Consider the following 15,000-nt stretch of genomic DNA (forward strand, 5'->3'; position numbering starts at 1 on the left):
CTTACAGTAAATCTCTATATCAACTTCAAGTTGATATAAAGTAACACAAATTTAAAAAAAATGTTTTATGGCTTTTCTGTCAAAAACAACTTAGTTTTTTTTTTTATAGTAAAACTGAAATATGCAGTATTTAGTAATAAGAGCCCTAAAAGATCAATAATGCAGGACACCATTGATTTTAATTCTTTCATATTTTTGAGTAATCACAGTGAAAAGATAAATACAAAATCACTAAATATATTTGGGATCCAAAAGGTGCCCCACTCATAAAGTGATACATTTTTATTAGGTTTTTCTTTTACTTTCAACACTTAAGTTACGAGATCAACTTCAGATATATCTGTCCATTTTATGCTGGAACTAGGGATGTCCGATAATATCTGCCTGCCGATATCATCGGCCGATAAATGCGTTAAAATGTAATATCGGAAATTATCGGTATCGTTTTTTTTTATTATCTGTAATCAGTTTTTTTTTAAAATTTTTATTATTTTTTAATTTTATTTTTTTTAATTAAATCAACATAAAAAACACAAGATACACTTACAATTAGTGCACCAACCCAAAAAACCTCCCTCCCCCCATTTCTTTCTGTTATCAATATTCTGGTTCCTACATTATATATCAATATATATCAATACAGTCTGCAAGGGATACAGTCCGTAAGCACACATGATTGTGCGTGCTGCTGGTCCACTAATAATACTAACCTTTAACAGTTAATTTTACTCATTTTCATTAATTACTAGTTTCTATGTAACTGTTTTTATATTGTTTTACTTTCTTTTTTATTCAAGAAAATGTTTTTAATGTAGTTATCTTATTTTATTTTATTTTTTTAAAAAAAGTACCTTATCTTCACCATACATGGTTGTCCAAATTAAGCATTATAATGTGTTAATTCCACGACTGCATATATCGGTTGATATCGGTATCGGTTGATATCGGTATCGGTAATTAAAGAGTTGGACAATATCGGATATCGGCAAAAAGCCATTATCGGACATCCCTAGCTGGAACTTTTATTAGGGTCCGCACAGGACCTTTTCAAAAGGAATCCCAAAGGGAGTCCTTTTGCAATGGGACGAAAGGACCCTATTGAAATTGTAAGGTTTTATTATTATTATTATTATTCTTTGTTTCTTTCCTCTTCCGCTCCGTTGCGCACTACTTTGACCCCCTTAACATGCTTCAAAACTCACCAATTTTTTTACACACATCCAAAAAGTGTGCCAGATCAAGTTATTCAAAAACCAAACCCCAAAAATCAAATTTGCGCTCTAGCGCCCCCTAGGAAAAAACAAAAACAAACTGCCTGTAACTCCCACTAGGAAGGTCGTAGAGACATGAAACAAAAACCTGTATGTAGGTCTCCTTTATACCTACAACTCATAATTATACATTCTCGGGCGAAAATCAACAGGAAGTTGGCAATTTCCCATTTTATACAAAAATGTACTAAAAACACTGCTTTTCACGTCTTTGACCTCTAATTTGACCCCCTTAAAATACTTCAAAACTCACCAAACTTCTCACACACATCGGGACTGGTGAAAATTGCGATCTAAAAAAAAAACCGAACCCCAAAACCCAAATTTGTGCTCTACATAATTTTTGGAAAAAACAGACAAAAAACTGCTCCTCAGAGGAAAACTCTGACAAAACTGCTTGTAACTTCCGGTAGGAACGTCTTAGAGACATGAAACAAATACCTCTATGTAGGTCTCGTTTTGTTTGTTTCATGCGCTTTTGTCAAAGACAACTTTGATGTTTTTATATGGCTACTACACAATATATGCAATATTTACCACATAAAGCATTTTAAAGTGAAATATTTGAAGTAAACGGAGCCCTGAAAATAATTCATTACAACATGGATTTTTTGTCATTATTTTTTTTTTTTTGAGCAATGGCAAAAAAACAAAAATGAAGAAAGACAAAAGAAAGAAAAAAACAGCCTGCATGGCAGCTTTTGTGTCAACATTGCAACTTTTTCTCGTTAGATTTCACCTCATTCCACTTTTTTTAATGTTCTTTTTTATTTTTAGTATTTCCAGAATGTGTGGCGGGGTCCGGTAAACAATTAGCTGCGGGCCGCAAATGGCCGCACTTTGGACACCCCTGCTTTAAATGAAGCAAACGCCATGCGAGGGAGCGTCTGACAATGTGCGCGTTCGTACCTGGCAGGTCACAACCCAGCACCTCCATCCTCATGCCGATCCCGGCAGGGGACCACCTCTCGGGGAAAACTCGGACGTACTGCGTGATCAGCTCATCGAAGCGACGTACCTCCGGCGTATCGTAGTGGCTGTTGCCCTCGAATACCTGACAGAAGGAAGGAATGACAAGAACATCGCTTATTAAAGGTGTCCGTGGGGAATAGCGTCCCGACAACGAGTCGGGGTGGTGTTTGATGTTTGGTGGAGAAGAAATGTGGATAAACACGTCTGGTGCTCGGCGGCCGAGAGTCAACAAGGAAAATGTGCCTTCACTGAGGACAGCTGCTTGTTTGACTGTCAGCTGCTACAGTCAGATCCTTCTGTTGTTTGCCGCCAAAAGCTCTCGTCCACACCCGCGCATTCACGCCTATTTTGGACATTACAGGTAGAACTGCCAGACGGGAACAAAGAACAAAAAGTAAAGTCCAGTCACAGGAGTCTGCAGATCGCTATGTGCCATCGCTGTCCAAAATGTTGGGTGTAGGGTTGTCCCGATATCAATATTTTGGTACCAGTACCGGTACCAAAATGTATTTCGATACCTTTCGGTACTTTGATACTTTTGTTTGTTTTTTTTGTCCTGTCCAGCTTCTCAGGAAAATCATATACCGTATTTCCTTGAATAGCCGCAGGGGCGTTAAATTAATTTAAAACCTCCTGTCACTCCGGCGTTTACCGGAAACCGGCGGGATGGCCGTGCATGCGGTAATTATTTTAAAACCTCTTCTCACTCCGGCGTTTACCAAAAGGAATCCATAAAATTTAGGCGTGCGCTTTGAGTGTGATGTAAGCATACCATCATGAAAAGCACATTTAATTAAAAAAACGTTATTATGGTCTTACCTGTACTTATAAATGGAGTCCATTTGCAGCTCCTTCTGACCAAAAGCATCGATAACTTGTTTATAGAAGTCTTCCTTATTTTCTTTCTTCAGTTTTAAAAGTCTCTGTTTCGATGGAGATATTCCTTTAATTATTACATCCTGCTTCGATTGAAAGTCCAGTTTAGAAAACTGTTTTATTTTAGATACCGGTATGTAATCCTCCTTGTTAAAAGGAAGAAAAAAAATCTCTTGCTGCGTGTGTTCACTTCTTCTGCAGTACCGGAAGTCGCAAGAAGGATCACTAGCGCGGCAGCGCCCTCTACCACCAGGAGGCGGGAGTCATTTAATGACTTATACAGTATTTGACACACGCAGCTACGGTATATTAATAAAACATAGCTGCTTACTGTTCTCTTTAGCATACTGTACCGGTATTCAATAGCTTGGACCTTAAATCCTACTGAAAAGCTCTTTATCTTTTTTCCTTTGTGCGATTGTAAACTACTGAAAGCAGTTTCCTCCATTTTGAAAATGAGGACAGGTAAAGCGTCACTCGTGACGTAACGAATTTGACCCGGTGGAAGTTCTAGCCATATGCTAAATATTTTGCGAAACGAGTTTGACCCGGCGAAAATTATAGACATGCGATAATAAAATTAATATTTTGCGAAACGAATTTGATCCGGCTTCAATAATAAACCGGCGATAAGGCCAAGCATGCGTTAATTATTTTGAGAAACGAGTTTGACCCGGCAGTAATTCTAGACGTGCGAATACTATATTCCCTGCGCCAATTCAAGGAAATACGGTAGTTGATGTTAGAGATGTCCGATAATGGCTTTTTTGCCGATATCCGATATTGTCCAACTCTTAATTACCGATTCCGATATCAACCGATACCGATATATACAGTCGTGGAATTAACACATTATTAGGGATGATGTTTGATAAGAAATTATCGAGTTCGAGTCTATTATCGAATCCTCTTATCGAACCGATTCCTTATCGATTCTCTTATCGAGTCCAGATAGGTTGTTGTATATGGAAAAAAACAAAAGCTCACTTTTATTATATAACAAAACAATTTAATCTAATAAATAAATAAATATTGACTGTTACCCCCCTAAAAAAATAAAATAAAATAAATAAACATTGACTGTTGTTACCCAAAGTATATTAAGTGGGATTTTTCAGAGAAACAAATATATACAGTAACACAAAAACAACCTGTCTCTGTGATCACTATAGGTGTATAAATAATAATATAGTGTTAAATAAAATCAGTCCCTTGGGCACAAAACTGGAAATAATACAGCTCTCCAAAAAGTGCAATTCTGCTGCTATTTGACATAACTGTTTGTTATGATGCTTTGACATTTTTTGCACTTTAAAGAAAGAAAGAAAATTCTATGAAGAGAAAAGTTGTTTGCAAATGTGGTTGCAATGCTAAAAAATGAAAAGTTAAAGCTAAAAAAAGAAATACACTTTATTGAGTTAACATTATTTCTTTATAGGGGGAAAGATGTTACGAGCTAGGGAATATAACAACTACACTACCCAGCATGCAACGGGAGTGACGAGCATGCGCGGTAGCCCCGAAAAGTGTTGTTGCATGTCGTCACCCGTGAAAGTAAACGTCAAGAACTCAGCCAACACGCCTCGTCTGCATTATTTATAATTAGACAGACAACACATATACAGTGTGAAAAACAAAAGTTAAAAAAGGGAGATATATGTTGTATATATATGTATGTGCTGCAGTGTTGTATATATATGTATGTGCTGCAGTGTTGTATATATATGTATGTGCTGCGGTTGCTTTAAGAACGTTGCGCCAGCTGCCGTAAAGGAGGTGCGTTGCTAGCCTGGTTGCTATGTTTCCGGTGGGTCGTAAAAGTGTTCGTCATGTGTTTGTACCCTGCTCAAATCTCTCAGTAAAGTTATTCATTGGATTATACCTTTTGTTTTGAACTTTATTACACCTTGGAGCGCTTTTTCCCGTCCATTGTTTTCCTGCTTTCGCTATCTGCGCCTAATGACTGAGCTACGTGACGCCATTTATTGTGATGTCACACGGAGCATTTCTGGTCGGGACGGGATTCGTTACGAGGGATTCGAATAAAGAACCAACTCTTTTCTTTACTATAGTGGTCTGGATAACGGGTACCGGTTCTCAAAAAGGGTTATTTTCTTATCGAACAACCGGGAAAACCGGTTTCGAGTATCATCCCTACACATTATTATGCCTAATTTTGTTGTGATGCCCCGCCGGATGCATTAAACAATGTAACAAGGTTTTCCAAAATAAATCAACTCAAGTTATGGAAAAAAAAAATGCCAACATGGCACTGCCATATTTATTATTGAAGTCACAAAGTGCATTTTTTTTTTTTAACATGCCTCAAAACAGCAACTCTCCTGAAGGAATCAATAAAGTACTATCTATCAATGACAGGGGTGTCAAACTCAAATACAGAGTGGGCCAACATTTAAAACTGAACAAAGCCGCGGGCCAAGGTTGAACAAATTAACCTTTTAATAGGGACCCAAACAAGTTTTGCATTGAATGTTGAACAAGCAAGGCTTATATAACTTTATAATGACGTGCAAAATCGAGTTTCAAATAATAATAATTAAAAAATATCAATGGCATATCAAATAAAATGTAAATAAAAATGTAATGCCTCTTTTCTATGTGCAGCCATCTGAGGTAAATATCAAAATAAACTTTTTCCACAGGCTAATAATACATTTCAAAATAAAATAACAATAATGAAAATACACCCCCGCTACCACCAACCCTGGAGGCTGGAGTTTGGAATTAGCAAGTATTAGAATTAGTGGTGAATGCGGTGGCGGGCCAGCTGTACTGTTAATTTGATATCGCCTCAAGGGCCAAGTGAAATTACACGGCAGGCCAAATTTGGCCCGCGGGCCAGAGTTTGACACCCATGATCTATGAGGAGGTTGAGGTGGGGGTGTATATTGTAGCGTCCCGAAAGAGTTAGTGCTGCAAGGGGTTCTGGGTATGTGTTCTGTCGTGTTTATGTTGTGTTACGGTGCGGATGTTCTCCCGAAATGTGTTTGTCATTCTTGTTCGGTGTGGGTTCACAGCGTGGCGCGTATTTGTAACAGTGTTAAAGTTGTTTATACGGTCACCCTCAGTGTGACCTGTATGGCTGTTGACCAAGTATGCTTTGCATTCACTTGTGTGTGTGAAAGGCCGTAGATATTATGTGACTGGGCCGGCACGCAAAGGCAGTGCCTTTAAGGTTTATTGGCGCTCTGTACTTCTCCCTACGTCCGTGTACACAGCGGCGTTTTAAAAAGTCATACATTTAACTTTTTTAAAACGATACCGATAATTTTGAAACCGATATTGATAATTTCCGATATTACATTTAAAAGCATTTATCGGCCGATAATATCGGCAGTCCGATATTATCGGACATCCCTAGTTGATGTAGATGCCCATATCGGCTGTTCAGATTTACTTTCCAAAATAAAAGTGTAGGATACTTCTCTTGTTGCCTTATTTTGTATTTGACTTGATTAAATGTATTTATATTATCATTTGGTGCAGCCGGGCTGGAGCAGGAGGGGATAGAAAGAGAAAAAAAAGGAAGACAGGGGGGGAATAGTGGGGACAAGAGGGGGATAAGACAGAGAGACAACATCAACAACAGCAAACACAACAATAATAACAACAACAACAACAACAATAGAGCAAATAGGATATGTACAAATATGATGGTAAAAGTGATAGCAAAGAAGCAGTTAGCAAAATAAATAATAATACAGAAATGACAATGAGCATGTGGAGGAGGGCGAGGCCAGCGGCAGGTGAGTAGATATCTAATCACCTGTCGCCCATATTAGCAGCAGCCGGGATGAGACACGTTGTCGGAGTTGGAGCCAGAGAAAAGACACACGAACAGACACACGCTGGACTGAAAAGTCCAAAAATATATTGCTGGAAAACAATCCCTACATGTGCGCATGACAATAAAAACTGTCGGCATCAGGAGAATCCCGCCCAAGAGGGAAACTTCCACAGAACATTATTACACTACAAATGGAGCAATACAAATACCAATAGAAATAGCGCTATTGATAATGAACAATACCAATAATTTACCTCTATTATCAACAATACAGTTGTTCAAATGCAACAATACATATACATAATGATAACTAGAGATACAAAAGAATGAGAAAATAAATTTGGGTATCAATCCGATACCAAGTCATTACAGGATCATACATTGGCCATATTCAAGGTCCTCATGTGTCCAGGGACGTACTTCCGGAGTTTATAAACATCATATGAATAACAAAAAAATCTAAAGAAGATGTTGCAATGCCAAAAAATATCGATGTAATCATAGTAGTATCGACTAGATGGTAAATGGGTTATACTTGTATAGCGCTTTTCTACCTTCAAGGTACTCAAAGCGCTTTGACACTATTTCCACATTCACCCATTCACACACTGATGGCAGGAGCTGCCATGCAAGGCCCTAACCACGACCCATCAGGAGCAAGGGTGAAGTGTCTTGCTCAAGGACACAACGGACGTGACTAGGTTGGTAGGAGCTGGGGATCGAACCAGGAACCCTCAGGTTGCTGGCACGGCCACTCTCCCAACCGCGCCACACCGTCAACTGTAAAAAAAATAGCCTGTACTTGGTATCATTGCAGTGGATGTCAGGTGTAGATCCACCAATGGCGTTTGTTTACATTGTGATGGAGTCACCGGTACTTTTTAGAGGCGGTATAGTACCGAATATGATTCATTAGTATCGCTGTACTATACAGTGTTTCCCAAAAACTGCCAAGATACCTGTGGTGGTGGGGGCGTGGTTATGGGCGTGGCTATGGGTGTGGTCATCATGACATCATCGAGTAATTTGCATAATTTACTACAATGATATGATTTTCTCTAAAAAGGCTCAAAAAATGTATACTTACTAATTAATAATAACAGTTTTGTTTTAAACGTCCATCCATCCATTTTACAATATAATTACAACACTTTATGTACATATTTATATACAGATTTGAACAATAAGTTATTCACTGAAATATATTTATTAATTGTGGTTCTTACAAAAAATACATCTTATAAAAGCTAAAATGTCTCTTAAAGCTCTGCCCCTTTAATTAGTGCATGCTAAACAATTTAACTTCAGCATACTACTACAACCATATTATTTACCAGCAACATAAAGTGAAACAGAGGCAGAGGTGTCCTGCCACAGTCAGTAACAAATAAACAGAAAACAGTAGTGGTCAAATACAAATAAGGCAACAAGAGAAGTATCCTACACTTCTCTTTTGTAAAGTAAATCTGAACAGCCGATATGGGCATCTACATCAACTTAGGACCAAAAATAAAAAATAAAAAAAATAAAAATAAAATAAAATCTATTTGTGGCGGCCTTAATTCTTTCGTGGTGGGCCGCAACAAATAAATGAATGTGTGGGAAACACTTTTTACTAATACCGGTATACCGTACAACCCTAGTTGGGTGTGTCATGCCATAAACTGTATCATCCGTTTTGAAGAATAGAAAATATAAAAAAAATCCTACGATGGATTCCCAGGGTGCACATTTTAGAAATACAGGCAGATGAGGATGGCCAGACCCTCAGTTGTACTATTACCGCTCTTAAAGACATATTCTCGGCGAGGAGAGAGAAGTTTAAAAGGGCCCCCGTCTCACGGCGCCTTCAGCTGCCAGCAGCGTGGAGTCGTGATGCGGGAAAGACCAATTTTTAATTACACCCCTGAGAGGAAAATAGGAGACGAGTGAAGGAAAGGGATGAAAGACGGACAAAAGCAGGCAGCACAGAAGACTCATAGAGGACCAGGAAGAACGTGGAGCCTGGTGATTACGGTGAATAATTATCGGAATTAAGGTGCCGATATGTATGTTTTTCTAAGAATGTCATGGCTAAAGGATAGACAGATTTATTAAAAAGAGGAAAGCAGAGGGATTTGATAGTCAATGAGAAGAGTTTTTTTTATTTTTTACAGTTGACAGTTTGTAGTTCCTTTGAGGGAGAAACATTATTAAACAAGGTCATTTCCAGACTATATCAGTATATAAGCAGCACCCGCTAAATTTTAGAAGAAAAAAATGATTGTTGTCATATATTAGCCGCACCGGACTATAAGCCGCAGATACAGTATGTATAGTAGTATGTGGCCAAGAGTTCAAACTACACTGCAAAAAGTCAGTGTTCAAAAACAAGACAAAAAAATACAAAAATGAGGGGTATTTTACTTGAACTAAGCAAAATTATCTGCTAATAGAACATGGAAATTTGGCTTGTCAAGACTCTCCAAAACAAGTAAAATTAGCTAACCTCAACGAAGCCAAAAATACCTTAAAATAAGTATATTCTCACGAATAACAAGTGCACTTTTCTTGGTAGAAAAACAAAAAAGAGACCTTTTTTTGCTCAATATGTTGAAAAATATTCTTAAATGAAGTAAATGCTAGTGCCATTATCTTGACATAATGATATGCACTAGGCACTACATTTCTTGAAAGCAGCAAACTTATACTAAAAACTAGAGATGTCCGATAATATCGGCCTGCCGATATTATCGGCCGATAAATGCGTTAAAATGTAATATCGGAAATTATCGGTATCGTTTTTTTTATTATCAGTATCGTTTTTTTATTTTTATTTTTTATTAAATCCACATAAAAAACACAAGATACACTTACAATTAGTGCACCAACCCAAAAAACCTCCCTCCCCCATTTACACTCATTCACACAAAAGGGTTGTTTCTTTCTGTTATTAATATTCTGGTTCCTACATTATATATCAATATATATCAATACAGTCTGCAAGGGATACAGTCCGTAAGCACACATGATTGTGCGTGCTGCTGGTCCACTAATAGTACTAACCTTTAACAGTTAATTTTACAAATTTTCATTAATTACTAGTTTCTATGTAACTGTTTTTATATTGTTTTACTTTCTTTTTTATTCAAGAAAATGTTTTTCATTTATTTATCTTATTTTATTTGATTCATTTTTTTAAAAAGTACCTTATCTTCACCATACCTGGTTGTCCAAATTAGGCATAATAATGTGTTAATTCCACGACTGTATATATCGGTTGATATCGGTATCGGTTGATATCGGTATTGGTAATTAAAGAGTTGGACAATATCGGCATATCGGATATCGGCAAAAAGCCATTATCGGACATCCCTACTAAAAACTAATTTATTGTTCTTAATGGAAAGGCAACAAGACAACCGCTTGTTACTCTCGGGGTCTCCTAGCCGCTCAGGCAAGTCATATCGTCTAAAAATGCATTTTTCCATCGATAACATGACATCATCGCGCCAAGTGCGTGCTCTTTCAGTCAATTAGTGCGCATATATACAGCCCGGCCCCCGCCCAAAATATTTTTAATTGTAATTTTGAAGAATTTACCTGAATGTGCATGAACTATTCCTGTTCAAAATAGTTTGAAATGTCACATGTTAAATGTTTAAATATTAACTGTCCGTTTACTGTACTGTGCCAACTGTACTACTATATGAGTGCGTATGTTTTAGTGTTTCATTGAAAATAATACAGCAAAGTCCATTTGGCTGTCATCCGTTTTAATTTGACAAAATTGTGTCAAAGTCATGATTTTTTTTTTTTTCATGCTTGAAGTAAGAAATTATTACTTTAAAAAAGTAGTTTTATACTTGTGAGTAGGGATGTCCGATAATGGCTTTTTGCCGATATCCGATATGCCGATATTGTCCAACTCTTTAATTACCGATACCGATATCAACCGATACCGATATCAACCGATATATACAGTCGTGGAATTAACACATTATTATGCCTAATTTGGACAACCAGGTGTGGTGAAGATAAGGTACTTTTTTAAAAAAATGAATCAAATAAAATAAGATTAATAAATTAAAAACATTTTCTTGAATAAATAAGAAAGTAAAACAATATAAAAACAGTTACTAGTAAAACTAGTAATTAATGAAAATTTGTAAAATTAACTGTTAAAGGTTAGTATTATTAGTGGACCAGCAGCACGCACAATCATGTGTGCTTACGGACTGTATCCCTTGCAGACTGTATTGATATATATTGATATATAATGTAGGAAGCAGAATATTAATAACAGAAATAAACAACCCTTTTGTGTGAATGAGTGTGAATGAGTGTAAATGGGGGAGGGAGGTTTTTTGGGTTGGTGCACTAATTGTAAGTGTAACTTGTGTTTTTTATGTGGATTTAATTAAAAAAAACAAAAACAGAAAAACAAAAACAAAAAACGATACCGATAATTTCCGATTTTACATTTTAACGCATTTATCGGCCGATAATATCGGCAGACCGATATTATCGGACATCTCTACTTGTGAGTGTTGATGACACAGCTTTGCAACAGTTGATATTTTAGTTTCAAGCATGTTTTACTCAATATAAGTCATCAAATTTAAGCAACAAGCTGTAATATCTTACTGAGATCATTTAGGACCAAAAACACTTAAAACAAGTAAAACACTCTAACATAAAATCTGCTTAGTGAGAGGAATTATTTTATCAGACAGAAAATAAGCAAATATCACCCTTATTTGAGATATTTAATCTTACTTAGATTTCAGTTTTTGCAGTGTAAGGGTGGAGTCGGCTCTCTTGGTTGCTTTGTTGGGTCTGCTCCTGTCTCTGTCCCTCGGGGATTAATAAAGTACTGCTGATTCTGATTCTGATGTACTACTACAGACAAGAAAGTACTACAATCCCGATCTAAAGCACTGAGCTCTAACGAGAAAAATGCAGTCTATTCATTTGCATTTTGGTGCTTTCAATACAAAAATGTACCTTTGCAAAGCCCGTCTTGCTGTCCGTCATGTATGTCCAGTCCTTCCCGGTCAAACTGTGAGCCAGTTTATACTTCCTGACAAACGCTCGGTTCTCCGCACTGGTGCTGCCCTCCAGCCCTCTCGCACCTTGGGTGATGAGTCCACGCACCATTTTGGGCACCCCGAGGTCCACCTGCGACGCAAGCACACCATCGACATTGTCACTTCCTGCCCCGGAAAAGTCGGACTCACCGCGGCGAGTGGTGTGTTGGTTAAGTCATGTGACGAACGATCGGCCTCACAATATCTCCGCCCTGATGAATGTGGACCCGCAAATGAATGAATCCACTTTCAAAGAGTCAGGAGGAAATAGTTTTGATGATATTAACAACTTCCGTTGACAATTAGAAAGCAGGTGTGTCAAAATCTGAAGAACCACAATGATATGTATTAGGGGTGTCAAAAAAACTATCGATTTTTGAATGAATCAAGATTCTTAATAGATTGAAAACATTTAAAACAACATTAAAAATCTCTCTCTCTCTCTATATATATATATATATGTATATATATTTGTTTTTAATATATATATATATTAGAGACAACAATCTTAACGTCATTGGTCTTAGCGAAACCTGGCTCAAACCGGACGAATTTTTTGCGCTCAATGAGGCATCTCCTCCTAACTATACGAATGCGCATGTTGCCCGCCCTCTTAAAAGGGGAGGGGGTGTCGCACTAATATACAATGAAAATTTCAACCTTACCCCTAACCTAAATAATAAATATAAATCGTTTGAGGTGCTTACTATGAGGTCTGTCACACCGCTACCTCTCGACCTGGCTGTTATCTACCGCCCCCCTGGGCCCTATTCGGACTTTATCAGTGAATTCTCAGAGTTCGTTGCTGATCTAGTGACGCACGCCGACAATATAATCATAATGGGGGACTTTAATATCCATATGAATACCCCATCGGACCCTCAGTGCGTGGCGCTCCAAACCATAATTGATAGCTGTGGTCTTACACAAATAATACATGAACCCACGCATCGCAACGGTAATACAATAGATCTAGTGCTTGTCAGGGGTGTCACCACCTCCAAAGTTATGATACTTCCATATACTAAAGTAATGTCCGATCATTACCTTATAAAATTTGAAGTTTTGACTCTTTGTCAACAAGCTAATAATAATAATAACTGCTATAGCGGCCGCAACATTAATGCTGCCACAACGATGACTCTTGCTGACCTACTGCCTTCGGTAATAGCACCATTCCCAAATTATGTCGGCTCTATTGATAAACTCACTAACAACTTTGACGATGCCTTGCGCGAAATTATTGATAGTATAGCACCGCTAAAGCAAAAAAGGGCCCCTAAAAGGCGCACCCCATGGTTTACAGAAGAAATTAGAGCTCATAAATTATCATGTAGAAAACTGGAACGCAAATGGCGCGCGACTAAACTTGAGGTTTTCCATCAAGCATGGAGTGATAGTTTAATAACTTATAAACGCATGCTTACCTTAGCTAAAGCTAAATACTACTCAAATCTCATCCGCCTCAACAAAAACGATCCTAAATTTCTGTTTAGTACAGTAGCATCGCTAACCCAACAAGGGACTCCTCCCAGTAGCTCCACCCACTCGGCAGATGATTTTATGAATTTCTTTAATAAGAAAATTGAACTCATTAGAAAGGAGATTAAAGACAACGCATCCCAGCTACAACTGGGCTCTATTAACACAAATACGACTGTATATACGACGGACACTGCCCTCCAAAATAGTCTCTCTATTTTTGATGAAATAACATTAGAGGAATTATTACAGCGTGTAAGTGGGATAAAACAAACAACATGTTTACTTGACCCACTTCCTGGGAAACTTATCAAGGAACTGTTTGTATTATTAGGTCCATCAGTGTTAAATATTATAAACTTATCACTTTCCTCCGGCACTGTTCCCCTAGCATTCAAAAAAGCGGTTATTCATCCTCTGCTCAAAAGACCTAACCTCGATCCTGACCTCATGGTAAACTACCGACCGGTCTCCCACCTTCCGTTTATTTCCAAAATTCTCGAAAAAACTGTTGCACAGCAGCTAAATGAACACTTAGTGACTAACAATCTCTGTGAACCTTTTCAATCCGGTTTCAGGGCAAATCACTCTACGGAGACAGCCCTCGCAAAAATGACTAATGATCTATTGCTAACGATGGATTCTGATGCGTCATCTATGTTGCTGCTTCTTGATCTTAGCGCCGCTTTCGATACCGTCGATCATAATATTTTATTAGAGCGTATCAAAACACGTATTGGTATGTCAGACTTAGCCTTGTCTTGGTTTAACTCTTATCTTACTGACAGGATGCAGTGCGTCTCCCATAACAATGTGACCTCGGACTATGTCAAGGTAACGTGCGGAGTTCCCCAGGGTTCGGTTCTTGGCCCTGCACTCTTTAGTATTTACATGCTGCCGCTGGGTGACATCATACGCAAGTACGGTGTTAGCTTTCACTGTTATGCTGATGACACTCAACTCTACATGCCCCTAAAGCTGACCAACACGCCGGACTGTAGTCAGCTGGAGGCGTGTCTTAATGAAATTAAACAATGGATGTCCGCTAACTTTTTGCAACTCAACGCTAAGAAAACGGAAATGCTGATTATCGGTCCTGCTAGACACCAACATCTATTTAATAATACCACCTTAACATTTGACAACCAAACAATTAAACAAGGAGACTCGGTAAAGAATCTGGGTATTATCTTCGACCCAACTCTCTCGTTTGAGTCACACATTAAGAGTGTTACTAAAACGGCCTTCTTTCATCTCCGTAATATTGCTAAAATTCGTTCCATCTTGTCCACTAGCGACGCTGAGATCATTATTCATGCGTTCGTTACGTCTCGTCTCGATTACTGTAACGTATTATTTTCGGGCCTCCCTATGTCTAGCATTAAAAGATTACAGTTGGTACAAAATGCGGCTGCAAGGCTTTTGACAAAAACAAGAAAGTTTGATCATATTACGCCTATACTGGCTCACTTGCACTGGCTTCCTGTGCACTTAAGATGCGACTTTAAGGTTTTACTACTTA

At 38.0% G+C, this 15,000-nt stretch overlaps 2 protein-coding genes and 1 long non-coding RNA gene across 4 annotated transcripts in view; 1 reads left to right on the forward strand and 2 right to left on the reverse strand.

The window, feature by feature from the left end:
• LOC133663222 (frizzled-7-like) overlaps positions 1-15,000 on the reverse strand; it is a 791,936-nt gene that overhangs the window by 616,973 nt on the left and 159,963 nt on the right. The window lies entirely within an intron of this gene.
• Positions 1-15,000, reverse strand: part of LOC133663220 (neuropilin-2-like) — a 342,926-nt gene that overhangs the window by 98,037 nt on the left and 229,889 nt on the right. For both annotated transcript variants that reach the window (XM_062067529.1, XM_062067530.1), the window contains exons 10-11: positions 11,914-12,087; positions 2,181-2,325 (exon numbers count right to left, since the gene is read on the reverse strand). In XM_062067529.1, coding sequence (XP_061923513.1) covers positions 2,181-2,325; positions 11,914-12,087 — 319 coding nt within the window. The remainder of the gene's footprint in view (positions 1-2,180; positions 2,326-11,913; positions 12,088-15,000) is intronic.
• Positions 1-15,000, forward strand: part of LOC133663223 (uncharacterized) — a 54,698-nt gene that overhangs the window by 15,150 nt on the left and 24,548 nt on the right. The window lies entirely within an intron of this gene.

The sequence above is a fragment of the Entelurus aequoreus genome, linkage group LG13 (genome assembly GCF_033978785.1).
Source record: "Entelurus aequoreus isolate RoL-2023_Sb linkage group LG13, RoL_Eaeq_v1.1, whole genome shotgun sequence".
Taxonomy (NCBI): Eukaryota; Metazoa; Chordata; class Actinopteri; order Syngnathiformes; family Syngnathidae; genus Entelurus; species Entelurus aequoreus.